General features: G+C 47.6%; 2 protein-coding genes across 2 annotated transcripts in view; one reads left to right on the forward strand and one right to left on the reverse strand.

Moving 5' to 3' along the window:
• Positions 1 to 27807, forward strand: part of LOC110520804 (thyroglobulin) — a 91211-nt gene that overhangs the window by 49105 nt on the left and 14299 nt on the right. Inside the window, exons 34-43 of the mRNA XM_090230534.1 lie at positions 313 to 424; positions 3920 to 3999; positions 4291 to 4434; positions 5326 to 5391; positions 7656 to 7790; positions 8547 to 8720; positions 9641 to 9845; positions 12709 to 12796; positions 12958 to 13117; positions 17506 to 17702. Of these exons, the coding sequence (XP_090086660.1) occupies positions 313 to 424; positions 3920 to 3999; positions 4291 to 4434; positions 5326 to 5391; positions 7656 to 7790; positions 8547 to 8720; positions 9641 to 9845; positions 12709 to 12796; positions 12958 to 13117; positions 17506 to 17702 (1361 nt within the window). The remainder of the gene's footprint in view (positions 1 to 312; positions 425 to 3919; positions 4000 to 4290; positions 4435 to 5325; positions 5392 to 7655; positions 7791 to 8546; positions 8721 to 9640; positions 9846 to 12708; positions 12797 to 12957; positions 13118 to 17505; positions 17703 to 27807) is intronic.
• LOC149984331 (src-like-adapter) lies at positions 17343 to 27786 on the reverse strand. The gene is made up of 7 exons (XM_090220243.1): positions 26124 to 27786; positions 24157 to 24295; positions 23588 to 23674; positions 22505 to 22602; positions 21968 to 22099; positions 19616 to 19745; positions 17343 to 18974 (listed from the first exon to the last, which is right to left on the reverse strand). Exons 1-7 carry the CDS (start codon positions 26203 to 26205, stop codon positions 18722 to 18724), a joined length of 921 nt encoding a protein of 306 aa, XP_090076369.1. The 5' UTR covers positions 26206 to 27786; the 3' UTR covers positions 17343 to 18721.

The raw sequence follows: 27807 nt of genomic DNA on the forward strand, positions 1-27807 counted from the left end.
ATGTTGTAGTGATGTGCTGCAGGATGAGATCACTGGTAGGTTCATGGTCAGTATGTTGTAGTGATGTGCTGCAGGATGAGAATTCTGGTCTGTTCATGGTCAGTATGTTGTAGTGAGGTGCTGTAGATCTTCTTCAACTTATCCCACTACCATATTATTTATCAGAATAATACATTAGCCTCTAAAACGTCATCAACTTATCTCCATTAAAACAGCTGAAGGAAGCACACACAGTTTTTCTACAGAAAATAACAACCTTTTCTATTATTTCAGGAGCTCATTTGTGTTGTTCTGTCTGTTGTGTTTTAACAGTTGATCTGACTGGAAGTGTGGAGAGTTTTTACAGCCGTGTTCCCTTTAAGAAGATGGTGTCTTATTCCGTCCGTAGCCGTGGCAACCTGAGTGCCAAGCCTATCACTGAGGGGTAAGAGGCCTTAGGGCCGTGTCAACCTGAGTGACAAGCCTATCACTGAGGTGTAAGAGGCCTTAGGGCGGTGTCAACCTGAGTGCCAAGCCTATCACTGAGGGGTAAGAGACTTTAGGGCGGTGTCAACCTGAGTGCCAAGCCTATCACTGAGGGGTAAGAGGCCTTAGGGCGGTGTCAACCTGAGTGCCAAGCCTATCACTGAGGGGTAAGAGACTTTAGGGCGGTGTCAACCTGAGTGACAAGCCTATCACTGAGGGGTAAGAGGCCTTAGGGCGGTGTCAACCTGAGTGTCAAGCCTATCACTGAGGGGTAAGAGACTTTAGGGCGGTGTCAACCTGAGTGACAAGCCTATCACTGAGGGGTAAGAGGCCTTAGGGCGGTGTCAACCTGAGTGACAAGCCTATCACTGAGGGGTAAGAGACTTTAGGGCGGTGTCAACCTGAGTGCCAAGCCTATCACTGAGGGGTAAGAGGCCTTAGGGCGGTGTCAACCTGAGTGCCAAGCCTATCACTGAGGGGTAAGAGACTTTAGGGCGGTGTCAACCTGAGTGACAAGCCTATCACTGAGGGGTAAGAGGCCTTAGGGCGGTGTCAACCTGAGTGTCAAGCCTATCACTGAGGGGTAAGAGACTTTAGGGCGGTGTCAACCTGAGTGACAAGCCTATCACTGAGGGGTAAGAGGCCTTAGGGCGGTGTCAACCTGAGTGACAAGCCTATCACTGAGGGGTAAGAGACTTTAGGGCGGTGTCAACCTGAGTGCCAAGCCTATCACTGAGGGGTAAGAGGCCTTAGGGCGGTGTCAACCTGAGTGTCAAGCCTATCACTGAGGGGTAAGAGGCCTTAGGGCGGTGTCAACCTGAGTGCCAAGCCTATCACTGAGGGGTAAGAGACTTTAGGGCGGTGTCAACCTGAGTGACAAGCCTATCACTGAGGGGTAAGAGGCCTTAGGGCGGTGTCAACCTGAGTGTCAAGCCTATCACTGAGGGGTAAGAGACTTTAGGGCGGTGTCAACCTGAGTGACAAGCCTATCACTGAGGGGTAAGAGGCCTTAGGGCGGTGTCAACCTGAGTGACAAGCCTATCACTGAGGGGTAAGAGACTTTAGGGCGGTGTCAACCTGAGTGCCAAGCCTATCACTGAGGGGTAAGAGGCCTTAGGGCGGTGTCAACCTGAGTGCCAAGCCTATCACTGAGGGGTAAGAGACTTTAGGGCGGTGTCAACCTGAGTGACAAGCCTATCACTGAGGGGTAAGAGGCCTTAGGGCGGAGTCAACCTGAGTGTCAAGCCTATCACTGAGGGGTAAGAGACTTTAGGGCGGTGTCAACCTGAGTGACAAGCCTATCACTGAGGGGTAAGAGGCCTTAGGGCGGTGTCAACCTGAGTGACAAGCCTATCACTGAGGGGTAAGAGACTTTAGGGCGGTGTCAACCTGAGTGCCAAGCCTATCACTGAGGGGTAAGAGGCCTTAGGGCGGTGTCAACCTGAGTGTCAAGCCTATCACTGAGGGGTAAGAGGCCTTAGGGCGGTGTCAACCTGAGTGTCAAGCCTATCACTGAGGGGTAAGAGGCCTTAGGGCGGTGTCAACCTGAGTGCCAAGCCTATCACTGAGGGGTAAGAGGCCTTAGGGCGGTGTCAACCTGAGTGTCAAGCCTATCACTGAGGGGTAAGAGGCCTTAGGGCGGTGTCAACCTGAGTGCCAAGCCTATCACTGAGGGGTAAGAGGCCTTAGGGCGGTGTCAACCTGAGTGCCAAGCCTATCACTGAGGGGTAAGAGGCCTTAGGGCGGTGTTACCTGTGTCCCACTGGTTCTGGGGTGAGAGACCTTATGGCAGTGTTACCTGGGTCCCACTGGTTCTGGGGCTGAGAGACCTTAGGGTGGTGTTACCTGGGTCCCACTGGTTCTGGGGCTGAGAGACTTCAGGGCAGTGGTACCTGGGTCCCACTGGTTCTGGGGCTGAGAGACTTCAGGGCAGTGTTACCTGGGTCCCACTGGTTCTGGGGCTGAGAGACCTTAGGGCAGTGTTACCTGGGTCCCACTGGTTCTGGGGGTGAGAGACCTTAGGGCAGTGTTACCTGGGTCCCACTGGTTCTGGGGCTGAGAGACCTTAGGGCAGTGTTACCTGGGTCCCACTGGTTCTGGGGCTGAGAGACCTTAGGGCAGTGTTACCTGGGTCCCACTGGTTCTGGGGCTGAGAGACTTCAGGGCAGTGTTACCTGGGTCCCACTGGTTCTGGGGCTGAGAGACCTTAGGGCGGTGTTACCTGGGTCCCACTGGTTCTGGGGCTGAGAGACCTTAGGGCAGTGTTACCTGGGTCCCACTGGTTCTGGGGGTGAGAGACCTTAGGGCAGTGTTACCTGGGTCCCACTGGTTCTGGGGCTGAGAGACCTTAGGGCAGTGTTACCTAGGTCCCACTGGTTCTGGGGCTGAGAGACCTTAGGGCAGTGTTACCTGGGTCCCACTGGTTCTGGGGCTGAGAGGCCTTAGGGCAGTGGTACCTGGGTCCCACTGGTTCTGGGGCTGAGAGACCTTAGGGCGGTGTTACCTGGGTCCCACTGGTTCTGGGGCTGAGAGACCTTAGGGCAGTGTTACCTGGGTCCCACTGGTTCTGGGGCTGAGAGACCTTAGGGCAGTGTTACCTGGGTCCCACTGGTTCTGGGGCTGAGAGACCTTAGGGCAGTGTTACCTGGGTCCCACTGGTTCTGGGGCTGAGAGACCTTAGGGCAGTGTTACCTAGGTCCTACTGGTTCTGGGGCTGAGAGACCTTAGGGCAGTGTTACCTGGGTCCCACTGGTTCTGGGGCTGAGAGGCCTTAGGGCAGTGGTACCTGGGTCCCACTGGTTCTGGGGCTGAGAGACCTTAGGGCAGTGTTACCTGGGTCCCACTGGTTCTGGGGCTGAGAGGCCTTAGGGCGGTGTTACCTGGGTCCCACTGGTTCTGGGGCTGAGAGACCTTAGGGCAGTGTTACCTGGGTCCCACTGGTTCTGGGGCTGAGAGACCTTAGGGCAGTGTTACCTAGGTCCCACTGGTTCTGGGGCTGAGAGGCCTTAGGGCGGTGTTACCTGGGTCCCACTGGTTCTGGGGCTGAGAGACCTTAGGGCAGTGGTACCTAGGTCCCACTGGTTCTGGGGCTGAGAGACCTTAGGGCAGTGGTACCTGGGTCCCACTGGTTCTGGGGCTGAGAGATCTTAGGGCAGTGGTACCTGGGTCCCACTGGTTCTGGGGCTGAGAGACCTTAGGGCAGTGTTACCTGGGTCCCACTGGTTCTGGGGCTGAGAGGCCTTAGGGCAGTGTTACCTGGGTCCCACTGGTTCTGGGGCTGAGAGACCTTAGGGCAGTGGTACCTGGGTCCCACTGGTTCTGTTATATTTCACTACTTCAAGCAATAACAAACATGTTCTTTAGGATAATGACAAAGTCTTTAGGAAAAGTGTTAGACAATTCCTGTTTAGTTTCCCCAAAGAAAAGGTGTGTGCCTGCTTTGTGTTTGCACCAGGTTCCGTGAGTGTGAACGGAGATGTGATGAAGACCCGTGTTGCCGTGGAATCGGATACGTCAGGGACACACAGTCACCTGGTCAGTTGTTATTTCAGTCAACATATTAACTGACATGTTTTTTTACAGTGCTGACAATTCCTCCGACATTCACAGTTCAAGGGGCAAGAGAGAAGAGGGAAACAATCTTAATATAGCTCCAAAGTCCAAAGGAGACACAAATATTTCCTCTAAAGTGTGTGTGTCTTTGTGTGTGTGTCTTTGTGTGTGTCTTTGTGTGTGTGTGTGTGTGTGTGTCTTTGTGTGTGTGTGTGTGTGTGTGTGTGTGTGTGTGTGTGTGTGTGTGTGTGTGTGAGTGCTGTCTCCATCCAGGATCAGACGTTCTCTGCCTGACTCTGAACAGCTTTGGTATCCAGACGTGTGGTGAAGGAGAACGGACAACCTGGAGAGTCCAGGACTGCACCCCCTCCAGAGTAGAAACCGGAGTGTATCCGCTTGGCTGGTACGAGAAACCAGGTGTGTGTAAACGTCTGAGGATAAGTAGGTACAGGGTGACTCCCAAATGTCGCACCCTATTCCCTATGGTCTCCTGGTCAAAAGTAGTGCACTACATAGGGAATAGGGTGGTGTTTGAAAGTCTACAGCGTTTAGGGTAGCTTACTCAGCGAGGAGGCATGAAACACATCTTGTTGGACCATCTGGCCAACATCTTGAGTTGTCTCTTACCTTTTAACTTTGATGTGTTGATGTTACTTTCTCTTCTGGAGAATAGTGACAGCGGCGTTGCCCTGGTTACAGTCCGTGTGTCCCAAATGGCACCTTCTCTTTTATATAGTGCACTACATTTGACCAGAGCCCATTGGCGGAATAGTGTGCTATTTGGGACACAGCTGCACACTGATTTAAACAGAAACATGTGTTATTATGCCTCAGCTGTTCATCTCATTTTGTGGGTTATATTTTGTCACCTGGTAAGGATTGCAGAGACTACAAATTGTTCTTACTTTTTTTTTTGAGAAATTCTCAGACTCGCTGGTAATTTTTCTATTTTTAAGAGTCCCACAGCTCACACATTTGTTTCTGTTTCAAGTGGCTCCCTATCTATGTTGTGCACTAGGGTGCTATTCGGGACACAGCGGTAATACATATTTTCTCCAGTTGGTGTTTCTGAGCCACGTGATCTAGGGTGCTATTCGGGACACAGCGGTAATACATATTTTCTCCAGTTGGTGTTGCTGAGCCACGTGATCTAGGGTGCTATTCGGGACACAGCGGTAATACATATTTTCTCCAGTTGGTGTTGCTGAGCCACGTGATCTAGCAGACACATTTATTTAACCAAGTAGTTGTCTGATCGTTGAGGAGTTTATTACGTACTGACTCAGACGTTTCCATTGTTCTCCACAGTGAACCAGTGGACTAAATCACCACGGTTGTGCCCCAGTTTCCAACTACGTGTTCCTTCAAAGAACGGTGAGAGTGCAGTTAATATTTCACCTCAGGAGTTAGAATGTACAATAACATCACACTGTTAGTTTGATACGTCAGCTACAATACACAGACTGACTGTGTGTTTATTCCTACTGTCATCCTCCTGTAAACGGTTGAATGGAAACACGTCATCCTTTCTGTCTCTGGATGAGGCCCCCCAGGTCCTTCTGAATGTGTTTTATTTATTTAACCTTTATTAAACAAGGCAAGTCAGTTCAGAACAAATTATTATTTACAATGACGGGCCAATTGTACGCCGCCCTATGGGACTACCGATCACGGCCGGTTGTAATACAGCCCGGGATAGAACCAGGGTCTGTAGTGACGCCTCTAGCACTGAGATGCAGTGCCTTAGACCACTGCACCACTCGGGAGCCTATTCCTTATATAGTGCTCCACTTTTGACCCGGGCCCATAGGGCTCTGTTAAAAAATAGTGCATTATGGGGAATGGGGTGCTGTTTGGGCGACAACCCATTTCACATTTGTGTGTGTTCAAAGGGACCCCCCCCCTTCCCCCTCCCCCTCACATCAAAGAGACAAACTAACATGGTCATTTTACGAGCTTTCATTGTGCTGACGTGCTGAAATCTTTACAAGCCGCAGTGTTTCCCACTTAGCCTTTAATTAGACTCACTTCCTCCATACCCTCCAGTAGCTAGAAACCTGTCCATTCGACAGAGGAGATACTGTCTCCATACCCTCCAGTAGCTAGAAACCTGTCCATTAGACAGAGGAGATACTGTCTCCATACCCTCCAGTAGCTAGAAACCTGTCCATTAGACAGAGGAGATACTGTCTCCATACCCTCCAGTAGCTAGAAACCTGTCCATTAGACAGAGGAGATACTGTCTCCATACCCTCCAGTAGCTAGAAACCTGTCCATTAGACAGAGGAGATACTGTCTCCATACCCTCCAGTAGCTAGAAACCTGTCCATTAGACAGAGGAGATACTGTCTCCATACCCTCCAGTAGCTAGAAATCTGTCCATTAGACAGAGGAGATACTGTCTCCACACCCTCCAGTAGCTAGAAACCTGTCCATTAGACAGAGGAGATACTGTCTCCATACCCTCCAGTAGCTAGAAACCTGTCCATTAGACAGGGGAGATACTGTCTCCAACGGCTCCAGTAGCTAGAAACCTGTCCATTAGACAGAGGAGATACTGTCTCCATACCCTCCAGTAGCTAGAAACCTGTCCATTAGACAGGGGAGATACTGTCTCCAACGGCTCCAGTAGCTAGAAATCTGTCCATTAGACAGAGGAGATACTGTCTCCATACCCTCCAGTAGCTAGAAACCTGTCCATTAGACAGGGGAGATACTGTCTCCAACGGCTCCAGTAGCTAGAAACCTGTCCATTAGACAGAGGAGAGTACAGGCTTTCAGCTGCTCTCATTACTATCTAGCACAGTGGATAGTGTTGGAATTGGATGCTTAAGAGATCTCTGTCCTTTTGACATTAAAATACATTTCAATGGCTGCATCCCAAATATGGAGCCTTTTACCTTGTGCAGGACACTGCTTCTGAACAGAGCCCTATGGGACAATGTGTTAGATGCAGACAGTGTGTTAGATGCAGACAGTGTGTTAGATGCAGACAGTGTGTTAGATGCAGACAGTGTGTTAGATGCAGACAGTGTGTTAGATGCAGACAGTGTGTTAGATGCAGACAATGTGTTAGATGCAGACAATGTGTTAGATGCAGACAATGTGTTAGATGCAGACAATGTGTTAGATGCAGACAATGTGTTAGATGCAGACAATGTGTCAGATGCAGACAATGTGTTAGATGCAGGCAATGTGTTAGATGCAGACAATGTGTCAGATGCAGACAATGTGTCAGATGCAGACAATGTGTTAGATGCAGACAATGTGTCAGATGCAGACAATGTGTCAGATGCAGACAATGTGTTAGATGCAGACAGTGTGTTAGATGCAGACAATGTGTTAGATGCAGACAATGTGTCAGATGCAGACAATGTGTCAGATGCAGACAAAGTGTTAGATGCAGACAGTGTGTTAGATGCAGACATTGTGTTAGATGCAGACAATGTGTTAGATGCAGACAGTGTGTTAGATGCAGACAATGTGTCAGATGCAGACAATGTGTTAGATGCAGACAATGTGTTAGATGCAGACAGTGTGTTAGATGCAGACAGTGTGTTAGATGCAGACAGTGTGTTAGATGCAGACAATGTGTCAGATGCATCCCCTGCTGATAAAGATGTGTGTCTCTCTGCCAGTGAGTTTGAGTGAGTGGAGACTCCTGGATGCGTCCTCTACTCTGGTGGATCCGTCCGTCTCCACGTTTGACATTATTCACATCAGTAAAGACATCGCTGAGGACCTGGACAGGACCAGAGACTGGTGTCTGTCTGGTGAGAAACAGTTTAATCGTGTGCCAGAGTCTAGTCTAACGGTCAACGTCCCCAACTCAGGACCACACATGTCCCCTGGCAAGAGGGGTTTAAGCCCCTCCTCGGTCTCTCCTGTCTGTGTCCCTCCTTGGTCTCTCCTGTCTGTGCCCCTCCTCGGTCTCTCCTGTCTGTGCCCCTCATCTGTGCCCCTCCTCGGTCTCTCCTGTCTGTGCCCCTCATCTGTGCCACTCCTCGGTCTCTCCTGTCTGTGCCCCTCATCTGTGCCCCTCCTCGGTCTCTCCTGTCTGTGCCCCTCATCTGTGCCCCTCCTCGGTCTCTCCTGTCTGTGTCCCTCATCTGTGCCCCTCCTCGGTCTCTCCTGTCTGTGCCCCTAATCTGTGACCCTCCTCGGTCTCTCCTGTCTGTGCCCCTCATCTGTGCCCCTCCTCGGTCTCTCCTGTCTGTGCCCCTCATCTGTGCCCCTCCTCGGTCTCTCCTGTCTGTGCCCCTCATCTGTGCCCCTCCTCGGTCTCTCCTGTCTGTGCCCCTCATCTGTGCCCCTCCTTGGTCTCTCCTGTCTGAGCCCCTCATCTGTGCCCCTCCTCTGTCTCTCCTGTCTGTGCCCCTCATCTGTGCCCCTCCTCGGTCTCTCCTGTCTGTGCCCCTCATCTGTGCCCCTCCTCGGTCTCTCCTGTCTGAATCCCAATCCTTGTATTTACCTCTCTCTACTCTCCTCCTTTTCTGTCTGTTCAACTGTGTGTGTGTGTCTCCCCTCAGCCTGTGAGGAGGCTGAGTCCTGTGTTGTGGTGTCAGTGGGGCGGACCGACTCGGCTGTCCGCTGTGTCCTCTACCCAGACACCCTGGCCTGTGGCCCCTCCACTACCACCACCGGAGGTCAGGACTGTCGGCTGGTCATCAGAGAGTCAGCTCTCCAGGTCTACCTCCACAAAGGTGGGCAACATCCCTGACCCTGGCTCACTATACATCCCTGACCCTGGCTCACTATACATCCCTGACCCTGGCTCACTATACATCCCTGACCCTGGCTCACTATACATCCCTGACCCTGGCTCACTATACATCCCTGACCCTGGCTCACTATACATCCCTGACCCTGGCTCACTATACATCCCTGCCTCACTATACATTCCTGACCCTGGGTGACTATACATTCCTGACCCTGGCTCACTATACATCCCTGACCCTGGCTCACTATACATCCCTGCCTCACTATACATTCCTGACCCTGGCTCACTATACATCCCTGACCCTGCCTCACTATACATCCCTGACCCTGCCTCACTATACATCCCTGACCCTGCCTCACTATACATCCCTGGCTCACTATACATCCCTGACCCTGGCTCACTATACATCCCTGACCCTGCCTCACTATACATCCCTGACCCTGCCTCACTATACATCCCTGACCCTGCCTCACTATACATCCCTGGCTCACTATACATCCCTGACCCTGCCTCACTATACATCCCTGACCCTGCCTCACTATACATCCCTGAACCTGGTTCACTATACATCCCTGGCTCACTATACATCCCTGACCCTGGCTCACTTTACTGCTGCTAATGTGACTAGTATTTGAAGAAACAGAGATGTTTATTGGTGGGTTAGGTCGTGTCAATCACTGCAGCCTACTTCCTGTAATGGTCATTATTATTAGAAAGCGTGATTTATCATCTGAGAGGTGCTGAAGGAGTTTTACAGCTGGTTGATTCCAGTGCAGACAGTATCTCTGTCCCAAATGGCACCCTGTTCCCTATATGGTGCATTACTTTTGACCAGGGCCCAGAGTTGTCAGTGTCAGTCCAGGCTTCCCTCTGACTGATGGTTATGTATTCTGTGGGATCCAGAACCCAAGGCGGCGTTGACGTCAGTGTTTATCCCGGCTCACGGAACGCTCCAGGGATCGTCCGTGACAACGCTGCTCGGGTCAGACAGGAAGACAGTCAGACAGTTCTTGGGAGTTCCGTACGCTCGTCCTCCTATCAGAGCCCTCCGTTTCGTACCCCCACAGCCTGCTGAATGGAGTGGCACATGGAACGCCACGGTTACCAGGTAAACAATGACTCTGTGGAGGAAGATTTTTTTTTAAAGATACGTTATAAAGGTTTTGTATAATTTCATCCAGTAGTTTGGAAAGGGTTGTTCACAAGCCAAAACGGGTCCCTGAAAATGTTATTTAATAAAAATAAAAAATCATAATATTGAACCTTTATTTAAGTAGGCAAGAACAAATTCTTATTCACAATTACTGCCTAGGAACAGTGGGTTAACTGGTCTAGGAACAGTGGGTTAACTGGTCTAGGAACAGTGGGTTAACTGGTCTAGGAACAGTGGGTTAACTGGTCTAGGAACAGTGGGTTAACTGGTCTAGGAACAGTTGGTTAACTGCCTTGTTCAGGGGCAGAACGACATACCTTGTCAGCTCAGGGATTCAATCCAGCAACCTTTCGGTTACTGGTCCGACACACTAACCACTAGGAAATGTTACATCCTGGAATTTTTTATACATACACACTACCATTAAAATGTTTGGGGCCACTTAGAAATGTTCTTGTTTTTGAAAGAAAAGCAAAAAAATTGGTCCATTGAAATAACATAACATTTATCAGAAATTGTTAATGTTGTAAATGACTATTGTAGCTGGAAACTGCAGAATTTCTATGGAATATCTACATAGGCGTACAGAGGCCCATTATCAGCAACCATCACTCCTGTGTTCCAATGGCACATTGTGTTAGCTAATCCAAGTTTATAATTTTAAAAGGCTAATTGATCATTAGAAAACCCTTTTGCAATCATGTTAGCACAGCTGAAAACTGATGTTCTGATTAAACAAGCAATAAAACGGTCCTTCTTTAGACGAACTGAGCATCTGGAGCATCAGCATTTGTGGGTTCGATTGCACGCTCGAAATGGCCAGACACAAAGACCTTTCTTCTGAAACGCATCAGTCTATTCTTGTTCTGAGAAATGAAGGCTATTCCATGCGAGAAATTGCCAAAAAACTGAAGATCTCGTATAACGCTGTGTACCGCTGCCTTCACGGAACAGTGCAAACTGGCTCTAACCAGAATAGAAAGAGGAGTGGGAGGCCCCGGTGCAAAACTGAACAAGTACATTAGAGTGTCTAGTTGAGAAACAGATGCCTCGCAATTCCTCAACTGGCAGCTTCATTAAATAGTACCCACTGAACACCAGTCTCAACGTCAACAGTGAAGAGGCGACTCCGGAATACTGCAACTTCTATGATTTGTTATGAATTTGTAAGGGCTTAAGATCCCATTCAATCTCTAAGAATGTCTGTCTGAGTGTCTGTCTGAGTGTCTGTCTGAGTGTCTGTCTGAGTGTCTGTCTGTCTGAGTGTCTGCACGCCCGCCCGCCCGCCTAGAAGGCCAGCTTGTTATTATGGAGGTTTCCATGGTAGACCCAGTTGTTAATGTGTCCTCTAACCCTGTTGTTATGGATGTTTCCATGGTAGACCCAGTTGTACCACATGCAGTGTGTTAATGTGTCCTCTAACCCTGTTGTTATGGATGTTTCCATGGTAGACCCAGTTGTTAATGTGTCCTCTAACCCTGTTGTTATGGATGTTTCCATGGTAGACCCAGTTGTTAATGTGTCCTCTAACCCTGTTGTTATGGATGTTTCCATGGTAGACCCAGTTGTTAATGTGTCCTCTAACCCTGTTGTTATGGATGTTTCCATGGTAGACCCAGTTGTTAATGTGTCCTCTAACCCTGTTGTTATAGATGTTTCCATGGTAGACCCAGTTGTTAATGTGTCCTCTAACCCTGTTGTTATAGATGTTTCCATGGTAGACCCAGTTGTTAATGTGTCCTCTAACCCTGTTGTTATAGATGTTTCCATGGTAGACCCAGTTGTTAATGTGTCCTCTAACCCTGTTGTTATATATGTTTCCATGGTAGACCCAGTTGTTAATGTGTCCTCTAACCCTGTTGTTATGGATGTTTCCATGGTAGACCCAGTTGTTAATGTGTCCTCTAACCCTGTTGTTATGGATGTTTCCATGGTAGACCCAGTTGTTAATGTGTCCTCTAACCCTGTTGTTATGGATGTTTCCATGGTAGACCCAGTTGTTAATGTGTCCTCTAACCCTGTTGTTATGGATGTTTCCATGGTAGACCCAGTTGTTAATGTGTCCTCTAACCCTGTTGTTATGGATGTTTCCATGGTAGACCCAGTTGTTAATGTGTCCTCTAACCCTGTTGTTATAGATGTTTCCATGGTAGACCCAGTTGTTAATGTGTCCTCTAACCCTGTTGTTATAGATGTTTCCATGGTAGACCCAGTTGTTAATGTGTCCTCTAACCCTGTTGTTATAGATGTTTCCATGGTAGACCCAGTTGTTAATGTGTCCTCTAACCCTGTTGTTATATATGTTTCCATGGTAGACCCAGTTGTTAATGTGTCCTCTAACCCTGTTGTTATGGATGTTTCCATGGTAGACCCAGTTGTTAATGTGTCCTCTAACCCTGTTGTTATGGATGTTTCCATGGTAGACCCAGTTGTTAATGTGTCCTCTAACCCTGTTGTTATGGATGTTTCCATGGTAGACCCAGTTGTTAATGTGTCCTCTAACCCTGTTGTTATGGATGTTTCCATGGTAGACCCAGTTGTTAATGTGTCCTCTAACCCTGTTGTTATGGATGTTTCCATGGTAGACCCAGTTGTACCACATGCAGTGTGTTACTGTGTCCTCTAACCCTGTTGTTATGGATGTTTCCATGGTAGACCCAGTTGTTAATGTGTCCTCTAACCCTGTTGTTATGGATGTTTCCATGGTAGAGCCAGTTGTTAATGTGTCCTCTAACCCTGTTGTTATGGATGTTTCCATGGTAGAGCCAGTTGTTAATGTGTCCTCTAACCCTGTTGTTATGGATGTTCCCCATGGTAGACCCAGTTGTCTGCAGCCTGGAGCTGTGGAGTCATCAGCCAGCAGTGAGGACTGTCTGTACCTCAACATCTTCGTCCCCAGCGGCATCGTAAGTCACATTGTACCGATAGAGATCTTTGTTTCACTAGAAGCCCTGTTGACCTCTCCTTTAGTAACCCCTAGACACCTCAAGCACCACTCCACTACCGGTCCCTCAGATTGACCGTTGGTCTGCCGTGTCATTCCTGTTCTTGTCTTTTCCTCTGATAGAGAGGGAGTGCAGCGGTCCTGGTGTTCTTCCATAACCCGTCTGGAGCAGCCGGCGATGACACAGCATCTCTACTGGACGGCTCCTACCTGGCTGCCGTCGGCAACATCGTCGTGGTTACCGTCAACACCAGGGTTGCAGCGTTCGGATTCCTCAGCACAGGTGCTCCTCTTAACACACGTCAGAAGCAGCATTCAGGTATCTTATAGGTTATATGTTTTCAAAAGTAACAAAAGACACGAACAAGTGGGTCTGAGAGCGCTGCTGAAATGGCATAATAAGTGAATGTAAATGTAGAGGGAAGACAGTGGACATGAAGTTAGAATCAGGTCACGATGAAAGTGAAGGGGAGAGGATGACATGTTTACTGTTGGTATGCTGCTGCTGTGGGGGGCTGAGAGGGCCCGGAGGGAGAGATGGGGGGGATGGGGAGGGCGAGATGGGGGGGGGACGGGGAAGGAGGGAGGGGGGGAGAGATGGGCGAGGGAGGGAAATACATATCTGCTGATGGTGTGTTCTGTGCTGATGGTGTGTTCTGTGCTGATGGTGTGTTCTGTGCTGATGGTGTGTTCTGTGTTGATGGTGTGTTCTGTGCTGATGGTGTGTTCTGTGCTGATGGTGTGTTCTGTGCTGATGGTGTGTTCTGTGCTGATGGTGTGTTCTGTGCCGATGGTGTGTTCTGTGCCGATGGTGTGTTCTGTGCCGATGGTGTGTTCTGTGCCGATGGTGTGTTCTGTGCCGATGGTGTGTTCTGTGCCGATGGTGTGTTCTGTGCCGATGGTGTGTTCTGTGCCGATGGTGTGTTCTGTGCCGATGGTGTGTTCTGTGCCGATGGTGTGTTCTGTGCCGATGGTGTGTTCTGTGCCGATGGTGTGTTCTGTGCCGATGGTGTGTTCTGTGCCGATGGTGTGTTCTGTGCCGATGGTGTGTTCTGTGCCGATGGTGTGTTCTGTGCCGATGGTGTGTTCTGTGCCGATGGTGTGTTCTGTGCTGATGGTGTGTTCTGTGCTGATGGTGTGTTCTGTGCTGATGGTGTGTTCTGTGCTGATGGTGTGTTCTGTGCTGATGGTGTGTTCTGTGCTGATGGTGTGTTCTGTGCTGGTGGTGTGTTCTGTGCTGATGGTGTGTTCTGTGTTGATGGTGTGTTCTGTGTTGATGGTGTGTTCTGTGCTGATGGTGTGTTCTGTGCTGATGGTGTGTTCTGTGTTGATGGTGTGTTGTGTGTTCTGTGTTGATGGTGTGTTCTGTGCTGATTGTGTTCTGTGCTGATGGTGTGTTCTGTGCTGATGGTGTGTTCTGTGCTGATGGTGTGTTCTGTGCTGATGGTGTGTTCTGTGCTGATGGTGTGTTCTGTGCTGATGGTGTGTTCTGTGCTGATGGTGTGTTCTGTGTTGATGGTGTGTTCTGTGCTGATGGTGTGTTCTGTGCTGATGGTGTGTTCTGTGCTGATGGTGTGTTCTGTGTTGATGGTGTGTTCTGTGCTGATGGTGTGTTCTGTGCTGATGGTGTGTTCTGTGCTGATGGTGTGTTCTGTGCTGATGGTGTGTTCTGTGCTGATGGTGTGTTCTGTGCTGATGGTGTGTTCTGTGTTGATGGTGTGTTCTGTGTTGATGGTGTGTTCTGTGCTGATGGTGTGTTCCGTGCTGATGGTGTGTTCTGTGTTGATGGTGTGTTGTGTGTTCTGTGTTGATGGTGTGTTCTGTGCTGATTGTGTTCTGTGCTGATGGTGTGTTCTGTGCTGATGGTGTGTTCTGTGCTGATGGTGTGTTCTGTGCTGATGGTGTGTTCTGTGCTGATGGTGTGTTCTGTGCTGATGGTGTGTTCTGTGCTGATGGTGTGTTCTGTGTTGATGGTGTGTTCTGTGCTGATGGTGTGTTCTGTGCCGATGGTGTGTTCTGTGCCGATGGTGTGTTCTGTGCCGATGGTGTGTTCTGTGCCGATGGTGTGTTCTGTGCCGATGGTGTGTTCTGTGTTGATGGTGTGTTCTGTGCCGATGGTGTGTTCTGTGCCGATGGTGTGTTCTGTGCCGATGGTGTGTTCTGTGCCGATGGTGTGTTCTGTGCCGATGGTGTGTTCTGTGCCGATGGTGTGTTCTGTGCCGATGGTGTGTTCTGTGTTGATGGTGTGTTCTGTGCCGATGGTGTGTTCTGTGCCGATGGTGTGTTCTGTGCCGATGGTGTGTTCTGTGCTGATGGTGTGTTCTGTGCTGATGTGGCACTGAGAGGGAGGAGTGACTCTCTCCACAGTCAGCTAGCCAGCCATAGCACACAGCTGGCACACTCACAGACATGTGGAAGGACTGTGTGTGTGTGTTCAAGTTTCAACTTTATTATCCTAGACGACACGTTCTGTTTTAGAGTGATGTGTAGTCTTGGTGATAGGAGCCCTCAGCCAGCAGCTCTAGAAGACCCTGCAACACAGCCACACCTACTAAACCACTGGCCCCTCCCAGACAGCCCTTCTATAAAGCCCTGCAACACAGCCACTAAACCACTGGCCCCTCCCAGACAGCTCTTCTATGAAGCCCTGCAACACATCCACACCTACTAAACCACTGGCCCCTCCCAGACAGCCCTTCTATAAAGCCCTGCAACACAGCCACACCTACTAAACCACTGGTCCCTCCCAGTCAGCTCTTCTATAAAGCCCTGCAACACAGCAACACCTACTAAACCACTGGCCCCTCCCAGACAGCTCTTCTATGAAGCCCTGCAACACCTACTAAACCACTGACCCCTCCCAGACAGCTCTTCTATAAAGCCCTGCAACACAGAAACACCTACTAAACCACTGGCCCCTCCCAGACAGCTCTTCTATGAAGCCCTGCAACACAGCCACACCTACTAAACCACTGGCCCCTCCCAGACAGCTCTTCTATAAAGCCCTGCAACACCTACTAAACCACTGACCCCTCCCAGACAGCTCTTCTATAAAGCCCTGCAACACAGAAACACCTACTAAACCACTGGTCCCTCCCAGACAGCCCTTCTATAAAGCCCTGCAACACAGCAACACCTATTAAACCACTGGTCTCTCCCAGACAGCCCTTCTATAAAGCCCTGCAACACAGCAATACCAACTAAACCACTGGCCCCTCCCACACAGCCCTTCTATAAAGCCCTGCAACACCTACTAAACCACTGGTCCCTCCCACACAGCTCTTCTATAAAGCCCTGCAACACCTACTAAACCACTGGTCCCTCCCACACAGCTCTTCTATAAAGCCCTGCAACACAGCAACACCTACTAAACCACTGGCCCCTCCCAGACAGCCCTTCTATAAAGTCCTGCAACACAGCAACACCTACTAAACCACTGGCCCCTCCCAGACAGCCCTTCTATAAAGCCCTGCAACACAGCAACACCTACTAAACCACTGGCCCCTCCCAGACAGCCCTTCTATAAAGCCCTGCAACACAGCAACACCTACTAAACCACTGGCCCCTCCCAGACAGCTCTTCTATAAAGTCCTGCAACACAGCCACACCTACTAAACCACTGGCTCCTCCCAGACAGCCCTTCTATAAAGCCCTGCAACACAGCAACACCTACTAAACCACTGGCCCCTCCCAGACAGCTCTTCTATAAAGTCCTGCAACACAGCCACACCTACTAAACCACTGGCCCCTCCCAGACAGCCCTTCTATAAAGCCCTGCAACACAGCAACACCTACTAAACCACTGGCCCCTCCCAGACAGCTCTTCTATAAAGCCCTGCAACACAGCCACACCTACTAAACCACTGGCCCCTCCCAGACAGCCCTTCTATAAAGCCTTGCAACACAGCAACACCTACTAAACCACTGGCCCCTCCCAGACAGCTCTTCTATAAAGTCCTGCAACACAGCCACACCTACTAAACCACTGGCCCCTCCCAGACAGCCCTTCTATAAAGCCCTGCAACACAGCAACACCTACTAAACCACTGGCCCCTCCCAGACAGCTCTTCTATAAAGCCCTGCAACACAGCCACACCTACTAAACCACTGGCCCCTCCCAGACAGCCCTTCTATAAAGTCCTGCAACACAGCAACACCTACTAAACCACTGGTCTCTCCCAGACAGCTCTTCTATAAAGCCCTGCAACACAGCAACACCTACTAAACCACTGGCCCTCCCACACAGCCCTTCTATAAAGCCCTGCAACACAGCAACACCTACTAAACCACTGGTCCCAGATATCTCTCCACCTATTGTCTTCTAGAGGGAGCTTTTCTAAAGCAACACTTTGGAATGTTCCATGCTTTCTGTTTGCTGTTGCTGAGTGTATTCCCATTCTTACCAGGCTTTGGTAAAATGATATTTGAAATCTATCCAATAGTTTCTTGGTCCATTCTTAGTGGGTAATTACAGTATTCAACTGCTGCAGTGGCTTTTGGAACCCAAATGGAATAAAAACATGTTGCTTGTATATTTTTGGAAATGATGTAGACGATAACACAAGTCACAAACCCAAAGAACATATTATGTTATATAAGTATGTCTCTTGAATGGATTTGACTCCTGACACGGTACATGAAATAACAGCAGTGTGAACTGAATGCCTCTAGGATCCACAGCCCTGCCAGGTAACGCCGGCTTCCAGGACCAGGTAGCCGCTCTGAAGTGGGTCCAGGAGAACATTGAGGCGTTCGGAGGTGACCCCAGGCTGGTGACGGTGGGGGCAGAGCGGAGTGGAGCCGACGTGGCCAGCCTACATCTGACCTCCCCCTCCTCGCGTGGTCTCTTCGACAGGATGCTGCTCATGGTAAGCTGACCTGTGACCCCTGATCCTCACTGACCTTCACTAAGAGTCCCAAATGGCGCCCTATTCCCTATATAGTGTACTGCTTTTGACCAGAGCCCCTATCAAAAGTAGTGCACTATAGTAGTGCACTAAATAGGGCTATTGTGGATGTGTTACTAAGCCCTGGTGTGTAAATAATGCTGTTACAGTAACGGTCTTAACCATTCCAGCTGTTTACAACTAGTTAAGGCTGTCAAGCAGTAACACCCTTGTGATTAATGGTACGAATGTCACTGATTATGCAGTGTGACAGTCATCACAGTTTTACTTCCACGTTCACGGCATAGTCCAGTATGCTATGTCTTCTCTATACAGCAGGATTATGTCCCCTCTATACAGCAGGATTATGTCCTCTCTATACAGCAGGATTATGTCCTCTCTATACAGCACTATGTCCTCTCTATACAGCAGAATATGTCCTCTCTATACAGCAGGATTATGTCCTCTCTATACAGCAGGATTATGTCCTCTCTATACAGCAGGATTATGTCCTCTCTATACAGCAGGATTATGTCCTCTCTATACAGCACTATGTCCTCTCTATACAGCAGAATATGTCCTCTCTATACAGCACTATGTCCTCTCTATACAGCAGAATATGTCCTCTCTACACAGCACGATATGTCCTCTCTATACAGCAGGATTATGTCCTCTCTATACAGCAGGATTATGTCCTCTCTATACAGCAGGATTATGTCCTCTCTATACAGCAGGATATGTCCTCTCTATACAGCAGGATTATGTCCTCTCTACACAGCACGATATGTCCTCTCTATACAGCAGGACATGTGCTCTCTACACAGCAGGACATGTCCTCTCTACACAGCACGATATGTCCTCTCTATACAGCAGGACATGTCCTCTCTATACAGCAGGATTATGTCCTCTCTATACAGCATGATTATGTCCTCGCTATACAGCAGGACATGTCTTCTCTATACAACAGGATATGTCCTCTACATTTAAGCCCATATCCAGTCTTAAGAGTTCAGGAGGATGGCTTGTGCGTACTCCCCCTCCTCTTCCTCTTCCAGTGCTGTAGTGCTGAGTCCGTGACCGTTACCGGGAGGTACACACACACTCCTCCTCTTATTCCTCCTCCAGCTGCTGCTCTTCCTCTCCTTCCTCGTGTCCCCCAGAGACATGTAGGAGGAGACTGTGTTCCGCAAGCCAAAGCTGATCATAGAGTCTCTGTTGCCGGGGTAACGATGAGGCTGGTCTGTCAGCTCCGAGCTGGGGTTAGAATAGATATGATGCAGCGTTAGTCTGTTATCTATCACTGATAAAGTACATTGAAAGCTAAACTCAAAAATAAGCTCAAACACATATGTAATTGTCAGACTCCATGAAACTCCCAGAGAGGGGTAGTGACAGATACAGATGGATGGGGAGAAACAAGGGTGGAGAGAGAGGGACTGAAGGCGGGGAGAGGGGGACTGAAGGCGGGGAGAGAGAGGGGCCGAAGGCGGGGAGAGAGAGGGGCCGAAGGCGGGGAGAGAGAGGGGCCGAAGGCGTGGAGAGAGGGGCTGAAGGCGGGAGAGAGAGAGGGGCTGAAGGCGGGGAGAGAGAGGGGCTGAAGGCGTGGAGAGAGGGGCTGAAGGCGGGAGAGAGAGGGGCCGAAGGCGGGGAGAGAGAGGGGCTGAAGGCGGGGAGAGAGAGGGGCTGAAGGCGGGGAGAGAGAGGGGCTGAAGGCGGGGAGAGAGAGGGGCTGAAGGCGGGGAGAGAGAGGGGCTGAAGGCGGGGAGAGAGAGGGGCTGAAGGCGGGGAGAGAGAGGGGCTGAAGGCGGGAGAGAGAGGGGCTGAAGGCGGGGGAGAGAGAGGGGCTAAAGGCGGGTAGAAAGGGAAAGAGAGGTCAACGTTAGAGAAAGAGGTACCTGTTGACGTCTTTCCAGTCGAAGTTGTTGTGCATCACCACAGGGGGTGCCTGGGAAGCCAGGTTGAGGTTGCCATTGGTTACAGCCTGACAGGGGATGGTGAGAATACAGCACAGGCCGTCTGCACAATCTGTCAAAGAGAAGGGGCCACTGTCATTACCAGAAAAAACCATACTCAGCTATCCTGTGGTTATAACCAGTTAGCTACCAGAAACCATACTCAGCTATCCTGTGGTTATAACCAGTTAGCTACCAGAAAAAACCATACACATCTATCCTGTGGTTATAACCAGTTAGCTACCAGAAACCATACTCAGCTATCCTGTGGTTATAACCAGTTAGCTACCAGAAACCATACTCAGCTATCCTGTGGTTATAACCAGTTAGCTACCAGAAAAAACCATACACATCTATCCTGTGGTTATAACCAGTTAGCTACCAGAAACCATACTCAGCTATCCTGTGGTTATAACCAGTTAGCTACCAGAAACCATACTCAGCTATCCTGTGGTTATAACCAGTTAGCTACCAGAAACCATACTCAGCTATCCTGTGGTTATAACCAGTTAGCTACCAGAAAAAACCATACACATCTATCCTGTGGTTATAACCAGTTAGCTACCAGAAACCATACTCAGCTATCCTGTGGTTATAACCAGTTAGCTACCAGAAACCATACTCAGCTATCCTGTGGTTATAACCAGTTAGCTACCAGAAACCATACTCAGCTATCCTGTGGTTATAACCAGTTAGCTACCAGAAACCATACTCAGCTATCCTGTGGTTATAACCAGTTAGCTACCAGAAACCATACTCAGCTATCCTGTGGTTATAACCAGTTAGCTACCAGAAACCATACTCAGCTATCCTGTGGTTATAACCAGTTAGCTACCAGAAACCATACTCAGCTATCCTGTGGTTATAACCAGTTAGCTACCAGAAACCATACTCAGCTATCCTGTGGTTATAACCAGTTAGCTACCAGAAACCATACTCAGCTATCCTGTGGTTATAACCAGTTAGCTACCAGAAACCATACTCAGCTATCCTGTGGTTATAACCAGTTAGCTACCAGAAACCATACTCAGCTATCCTGTGGTTATAACCAGTTAGCTACCAGAAACCATACTCAGCTATCCTGTGGTTATAACCAGTTAGCTACCAGAAACCATACTCAGCTATCCTGTGGTTATAACCAGTTAGCTACCAGAAACCATACTCAGCTATCCTGTGGTTATAACCAGTTAGCTACCAGAAACCATACTCAGCTATCCTGTGGTTATAACCAGTTAGCTACCAGAAACCATACTCAGCTATCCTGTGGTTATAACCAGTTAGCTACCAGAAACCATACTCAGCTATCCTGTGGTTATAACCAGTTAGCTACCAGAAACCATACTCAGCTATCCTGTGGTTATAACCAGTTAGCTACCAGAAACCATACACAGCTATCCTGTGGTTATAACCAGTTAGCTACCAGAAACCATACTCAGCTATCCTGTGGTTATAACCAGTTAGCTACCAGAAACCATACTCAGCTATCCTGTGGTTATAACCAGTTAGCTACCAGAAACCATACTCAGCTATCCTGTGGTTATAACCAGTTAGCTACCAGAAACCATACTCAGCTATCCTGTGGTTATAACCAGTTAGCTACCAGAAACCATACACAGTGACTAAAATATAAATGTACAAGGACACATTAATGACACAAGGAGAGCCCTGGAGCTGAATATCTTCCACATCCTCATAATAGCCAACTTCAGAAATGTACTTCAACCACAGTATACAGCTCATATGACTCCACTTAGTGAACATAGTGTAGCAGCATTGCAGTGCGTATTGGAGTTGGTGCGGCTTGAAAGAGTCAATAATTCCACGTTAGAAAGTGATAACTACCGCTGGTGTCACAAGTTAAAAGATAATGAATAGTTCCAGCCTTTATAATAATACTATACTTATCAGCTCATGGTTCCTATAAATAGGTTCACATGGAGTCTACATGTGTTGGACTTTAATGTCAGATTGTAATAAGATCAGATATGTTGGTGTCCCGGAAAAAAAACTCTTATTACATTTTTTACATTTTTTTTATAATAATTTTTTAAAAGATGTATTTTCAGATACGGCTTATTGTCAGACATAATGCCTGCAAATCATTCACTTTTCACAGAATATGAAGAGGGATGACTACTTTAATCATGAACCTTTCACAGATTATGAAGAGGGGATGACTAATTTCAATTTCTGTTTAAAAATTTATTTATTTTTACAAAAAGTGAGGTACAAGGTTTCCGATGAATAGATTTGGACTAAATGTCCATGATCATGTCACCAGGGATGGTTATTTACCAGAGTAGTGGTTGACGAGGTCCTCGAGACACTGGAAGGTTAGACCAGGAGAGATGTAGTACCAGTTGTTGGGAAGGCGGATAATACGATAGTGTACCATAACCCTGTGCCGTACAGACAGGGTATACACTCCTACAACACCACACAGGCAAAGAAAAACAAGACATTATTACATCTGGTTTTTAAAGCTGGTTGATTTTGGTTGGTCATTTTAGTAGTTGATTGTGAGAGAATCTATCAGCAGTCCCGTAGGCGAAGTTTAGAACAGCTTTTATATGCACCATTTATTTAGGACATTTAGCAAACACCTTTATCCTAAGTGACTTACAGTAGTTGTTGCTTGCGTACCCACAACCATCGCGTTGCGAGCACCATGCTCTACAAACGGAGCACCACAAAGGGCACCACAGGGAGCACCACAGGGAGCACCACAGGGAGCACCACAGGGAGCACCACAGGGAGCACCACAGGGAGCACCACAGGAGCACCTACATTCCATTTAATTACGGTACAGACGTCTGTCTCTTGGCCACTCACCTTTTTGACTTTCTCTGATCATGAAGGAGCCAGCTCTGTTTCCGGGCAGACGAAGCAGTTCCTCTGCTTTGGGTCGGGCCACCCCTTCAAACAACCAGCTAAATGAATACAGAATACAGAATACAGAATACAGTTCAGCCATGTTCACAAGGCATGTATTTTCATGGCCTTAGAACCCCACATAAAACAACCAGCTATGAAGAACGATTAAAACATGACCACCGGCTATTTTAATCATAATGGTATCGTAGATGCTATCACCTTCCCCTTTTCAGAATACCAAGCATTAAACCATTATCGTCAGCTATAATCCGACACTGGACTAGGAAAGTGTTAGGTTAGTATATATTTTAATTTTTAAAAACATATCTATTTTTTTATTTTTTACTTAACTTATTTTAACTTAGCATTTCACTGTAAGGTCTACTACACCTGTTGTATTCAGCATTTCACTGTAAGGTCTACTACACCTGTTGTATTCAGCATTTCACTGTAAGGTCTACTACACCTGTTGTATTCACCTACCCGTGATAGACCTTGACAGTGGACTGTGACAGTGTCAGGTAGGTTAGTGTTAGTGAGTTCACCTACCCGTGATAGACCTTGTGACAGTGGACTGTGACAGTGTCAGGTAGGTTAGTGTGAGATCACCTACCCGTGATAGACCTTGACAGTGTCAGGTAGGTTAGTGTGAGTTCACCTACCCGTGATAGACCTTGACAGTGTCAGGTAGGTTAGTGTGAGATCACCTACCCGTGATAGACCTTGACAGTGGACTGTGACAGTGTCAGGTAGGTTAGCGTGAGTTCACCTACCCGTGATAGACCTTGACCGTGTCAGGTAGGTTAGTGTGAGTTCACCTACCCGTGATAGACTTTGACAGTGTCAGGCAGGTTAGTGTTAGTGTGAGTTCACCTACCTGTGATAGACCTTGACAGTGGACTGTGACAGTGTCAGGTAGGTTAGTGTGAGTTCACCTACCCGTGATAGACCTTGACAGTGTCAGGTAGGTTAGTGTGAGTTCACCTACCCGTGATAGACCTTGACAGTGTCAGGTAGGTTAGTGTTAGTGAGTTCACCTACCCGTGATAGACCTTGGCCACATGATTGTTGGGGATGTAGTTCTCATATCCTGTTTGGACAGAACAAACCCTCCACCAGTAACCCTCCCTGACAGAAGAGAAGAAAGGGAAGAAGGAGATTGAGTCCCAAATAGCACCCTATTCCTTATTTAGTGCACTGTTATAGACCAATAGGGCTCTGGTCAAAAGTAGAATTGGTCAGATTTGACCCCTGTCTCTGTCAGTCTAGTCAAACAGATCAGCTCTTAGAGGAGGTGGTGTTGTGTTGAGGGACTGAATGTGGAATACTAGGGTCTGGTCCCAAATTGCCTCCTAGTCCCTAGATAGTGCCCTACGTTTGACCAGGACTCATAGGGCTCTGGTCGAAAGTAGGGCACTATCTAGGGACTAGGGTGCCATATGGGACACAGTTCTTAGTATCAGTTGGTCCCAAATTGCCCCCTAGTCCCTAGATAGTGCCCTACGTTTGAACAGGACTCATAGGGCTCTGGTCAAAAGTAGGGCACTATCTAGGGACTAGGGTGCCATTTGGGACACAATTCTTAGATTCAGTTGGGTTCAGTCACTCACTCTGCCAGGAGTCTCAGTCTCTCTCCTATCCTGAAGAGAGGCACGCTGACGTCTGCTGAGGGGTAGTCAGACAAGACGACCAGGGTTTCACTGACGTCTGCAGAGGTGTAGTCAGACAGGACTCTCAGGGTATCGTTGTCTGGAGAGAAGAGTAAATATATATATTTTTTTATATATTTACAGCATATTAGATGACTGTCATTCATATTCCATTCACCCAGCTCAATGTAACAGTGATAGGTTTAGGCTACTACATGATACTCTAATTTCCCCTGTACCCATCATGAGGTTACTACAACCTACCCTATGAATTAAAGTTTACAATGGTAGGTGCACAGGTCGAGAGAAAATGTGAGTAATCAAGGTGACAGACAGTAACACATTCATTAACCCCTTGCACACTCTTGCCTGCATCTAGCTGATCTAGGGTGTAAATCAGTTGCAAACAAGAGTTTATATTGGACAAATTCAGGTGCATTTATCCCCGTTTCTTTCCTTTTGCTTCCGTTTAAGAAATGTTTTCAACAGAATCGGAGGAATGAATACACCCCTGATCACATGCAAGCAGTTCTCTTTCATAGCAGCCACATGCAAACAGTTCTCTTTCATAGCAGCCACATACAAACAGTTCTCTTTCATAGCAGCCACATGCAAACAGTTCTCTTTCATAGCAGCCACATACAAACAGTTCTCTTTCATAGCAGCCACATACAAACAGTTCTCTTTCATAGCAGCCACATGCAAACAGCATGATTCCTTTGGAAGTTGTATAACTCATTGCATCTACTCTCTCTCCTCCTCTCACCCTTTTCCCTTTCGCTTGTGGACTTCAGTGCACAATACATCAACTGCCTGTGACCAGGCGTAAACACCTTTCCAAATGCCGTGTACTGGTGTACTATCTCAATTTGACCAGTTTCTCACAGCAGGGAAATAATCCTGCAGCAGCAGGAAATGTAAATTATTATGTGGATTATAATTAATGGACTTTATTGTAGGGGTTGAGTCATTTTTAGTTAAGAAAAATCTGACATTTTAAAGTAAAAAAAAAAGTCTGACATTTTAAAGTGGAAATTACAAATGTTAGAAGTCTTTTTAAACCTTGAATAGACAACAATTTCCTTCTGCAAAGGAAAATTCTCTGCGACAACAGGGTGATCAAATTAAGAGAGTACATCTGTACAGTATCTGCCAATCACAGCGAAAGCAAAAGTGTTATCGGGTCATCCATATCAGATGAAGATTATATTATTTTTCCATTCAGTCAACAGCTCTTGGACGGTCATTTCAAGATGCTGAATGCTCAAACACTGATGCTATTACAAAAATTTAAAAAAAAAAACTTTAATTTTTAATTTATTTTTTAGATATGAGTACATGTTGTGGAGGGAAGTAGGATGCTGTTGGTTATTTAATTTAATGAAGAAATATGTTTTATATTGCATAATGGTCCAGTAAAAAGCAAGAGGTGACACACCCATGTTGGCAGAGGTGCAGACTAATGGAACAGTAAACCGTCTACAACAGAAAGTCATACAGTACACGGTATATATGCTCCCAACAATTTAATGGGTAAACAAAATGTTGGAAATATTGCATAGTGATCATTTGACCTCATTCTACATGTATAAGCTTGCAGTTGTTTGGCCACAGTTTGCATGACAGGAACCTTGTTTATTTTGGGTGAAATTATGCAAATGTTTACACATACACAGAGCAGTACAGCGCCAGTACAGCTTCTGAAACCAAGTCACTCCACCCTTACTTTAAATATTACATCAAATGAACCATTTCCCATCAGAGACAATCTGCGACTCCAAGCGTTTAAATTCATCATTTTTATAGCCATTGATTCTTGAAGAATACGAAACAAATTTCAATCCCAGATTGCCCCTTTTAACAGGATCCTTTCATTAATAAAACGATCATTATCAAAAAAACAGACTTCCTTAACCAGAGACACTTACTTCTCAGAAAGGGATCAGAGCTGGTGTTGGTGTCATCTCCATTCTCTGGCATAGAGACTGGGCTGGTCCTGACGTTCCCCATGTCTGGTCAGAGAGCCTTGTTGATCATTTGGATGCAGGAATGAAGAGCTGGGAAGTAGCAGTGCTATGTGTGCTTGCCTCTCATTCCTTTATCTCACTATTTAGCCCAGCACGGGTATTCTCCAGTTTAGGATGTGGATATCCTCACCCTTTCCTCAGATAGACTTACCATACCAGTCTGTAGCAGCCTCGGTCGTTATACCTAATATAACTAATATTTGGTGTAATATAGCCGAAATTATAATGTAATATAGCCTGAATTAGCTTAGCATGATGCTACGGTACTGTATAACGGTGATAAGCAGCAGCTCATCAGTCTATTCTAGTCATCCTGCCAATCTGTTTTTGTTGATCTCATCTAGTCACTTCCTCACTAATGGGGAAGTTGTGTGACTTGTTTTTCACCACATTTTTCCACTCCTGAAATAGACTAATCACCACAGTGCTGTAGCCAATAGAGGAGACTAATCACCACAGTGCTGTAGCCAATAGAGGAGACTAATCACCACAGTGCTGTAGCCAATAGATGAGACTAATCACTACAGTGCTGTAGCCAATAGAGGAGACTAATCACCACAGTGCTGTAGCCAATAGAGGAGACTAATCACTACAGTGCTGTAGCCAATAGAGGAGACTAATCACTACAGTGATGTAGCCAATAGAGGAGACTAATCACTACAGTGCTGTAGCCAATAGAGGAGACTAATCACCACAGTGCTGTAGCCAATAGAGGAGACTAATCACCACAGTGCTGTAGCCAATAGATGAGACTAATCACTACAGTGCTGTAGCCAATAGATGGCAGACTAATCACCACAGTGCTGTAGCTAATAGATGAGACCAATCATCACAGTGCTGTAGCCAATAGATGACAGACTAATCACCACAGTGCTAAAGCTAATAGATGAGACTAATCACCACAGTGCTGTAGCTAATAGATGAGACTAATCACCACAGTGCTGTAGCCAATAGATGAGACTAATCACCACAGTGCTGTAGCCAATAGATGACAGACTAATCACCACAGTGCTGTAGCCAATAGATGACAGACTAATCATCACAGTGCAGTAGCCAATAGATGAGACCAATCATCACAGTGCTGTAGCCAATAGATGACAGACTAATCACCACAGTGCTGTAGCCAATAGATGACAGACTAATCACCACAGTGCTGAAGCTAATAGATGACAGACTAATCACCACAGTGCTGAAGCTAATAGATGACAGACTAATCACCACAGTGCTGTAGCCAATAGATGACAGACTAATCACCACAGTGCTGAAGCTAATAGATGACCAGACAGCATTCAAATAAACACTTGAAAGATGTGTGTAACCAATTGGTATGTAGTATGTCTAACATTAAAAGTAATTCCATTTTGGAGCTAATAATGCTTAGCTATAAATAACAGCCCAGTGGTTCTCTGACTATGTCCCTCCTCTCTCTCTCTCCCCAGGGTGGCTCTGTGTTCTCCCCTGCCTCAGTGCTGAGTGGTTCTCTGACTCTGTCCCTCCTCTCTCTCTCTCCCCAGGGTGGCTCTGTGTTCTCCCCTGCCTCAGTGCTGAGTGGTTCTCTGACTCTGTCCCTCCTCTCTCTCTCTCC

Source organism: Oncorhynchus mykiss, chromosome 3 (assembly GCF_057628025.1).
Source record: "Oncorhynchus mykiss isolate SJ-2025 chromosome 3, ASM5762802v1, whole genome shotgun sequence".
Taxonomy (NCBI): domain Eukaryota; kingdom Metazoa; phylum Chordata; class Actinopteri; order Salmoniformes; family Salmonidae; genus Oncorhynchus; species Oncorhynchus mykiss.

Coding starts and splice junctions, on each gene's coding strand:
- LOC149984331 (XM_090220243.1), bottom strand. CDS start 26,205: ATGGGGAACGTCAGGACCAGCCCAGTCTCTATGCCAGAGAATGGAGAT. Junction 24,296..26,123: donor CTCTGATCCCTTTCTGAGAA/GTAAGTGTCTCT, acceptor TCTTCTCTCCAG/ACAACGATACCCTGAGAGTC. Junction 23,675..24,156: donor AGACTGAGACTCCTGGCAGA/GTGAGTGACTGA, acceptor CTCTTCTGTCAG/GGAGGGTTACTGGTGGAGGG.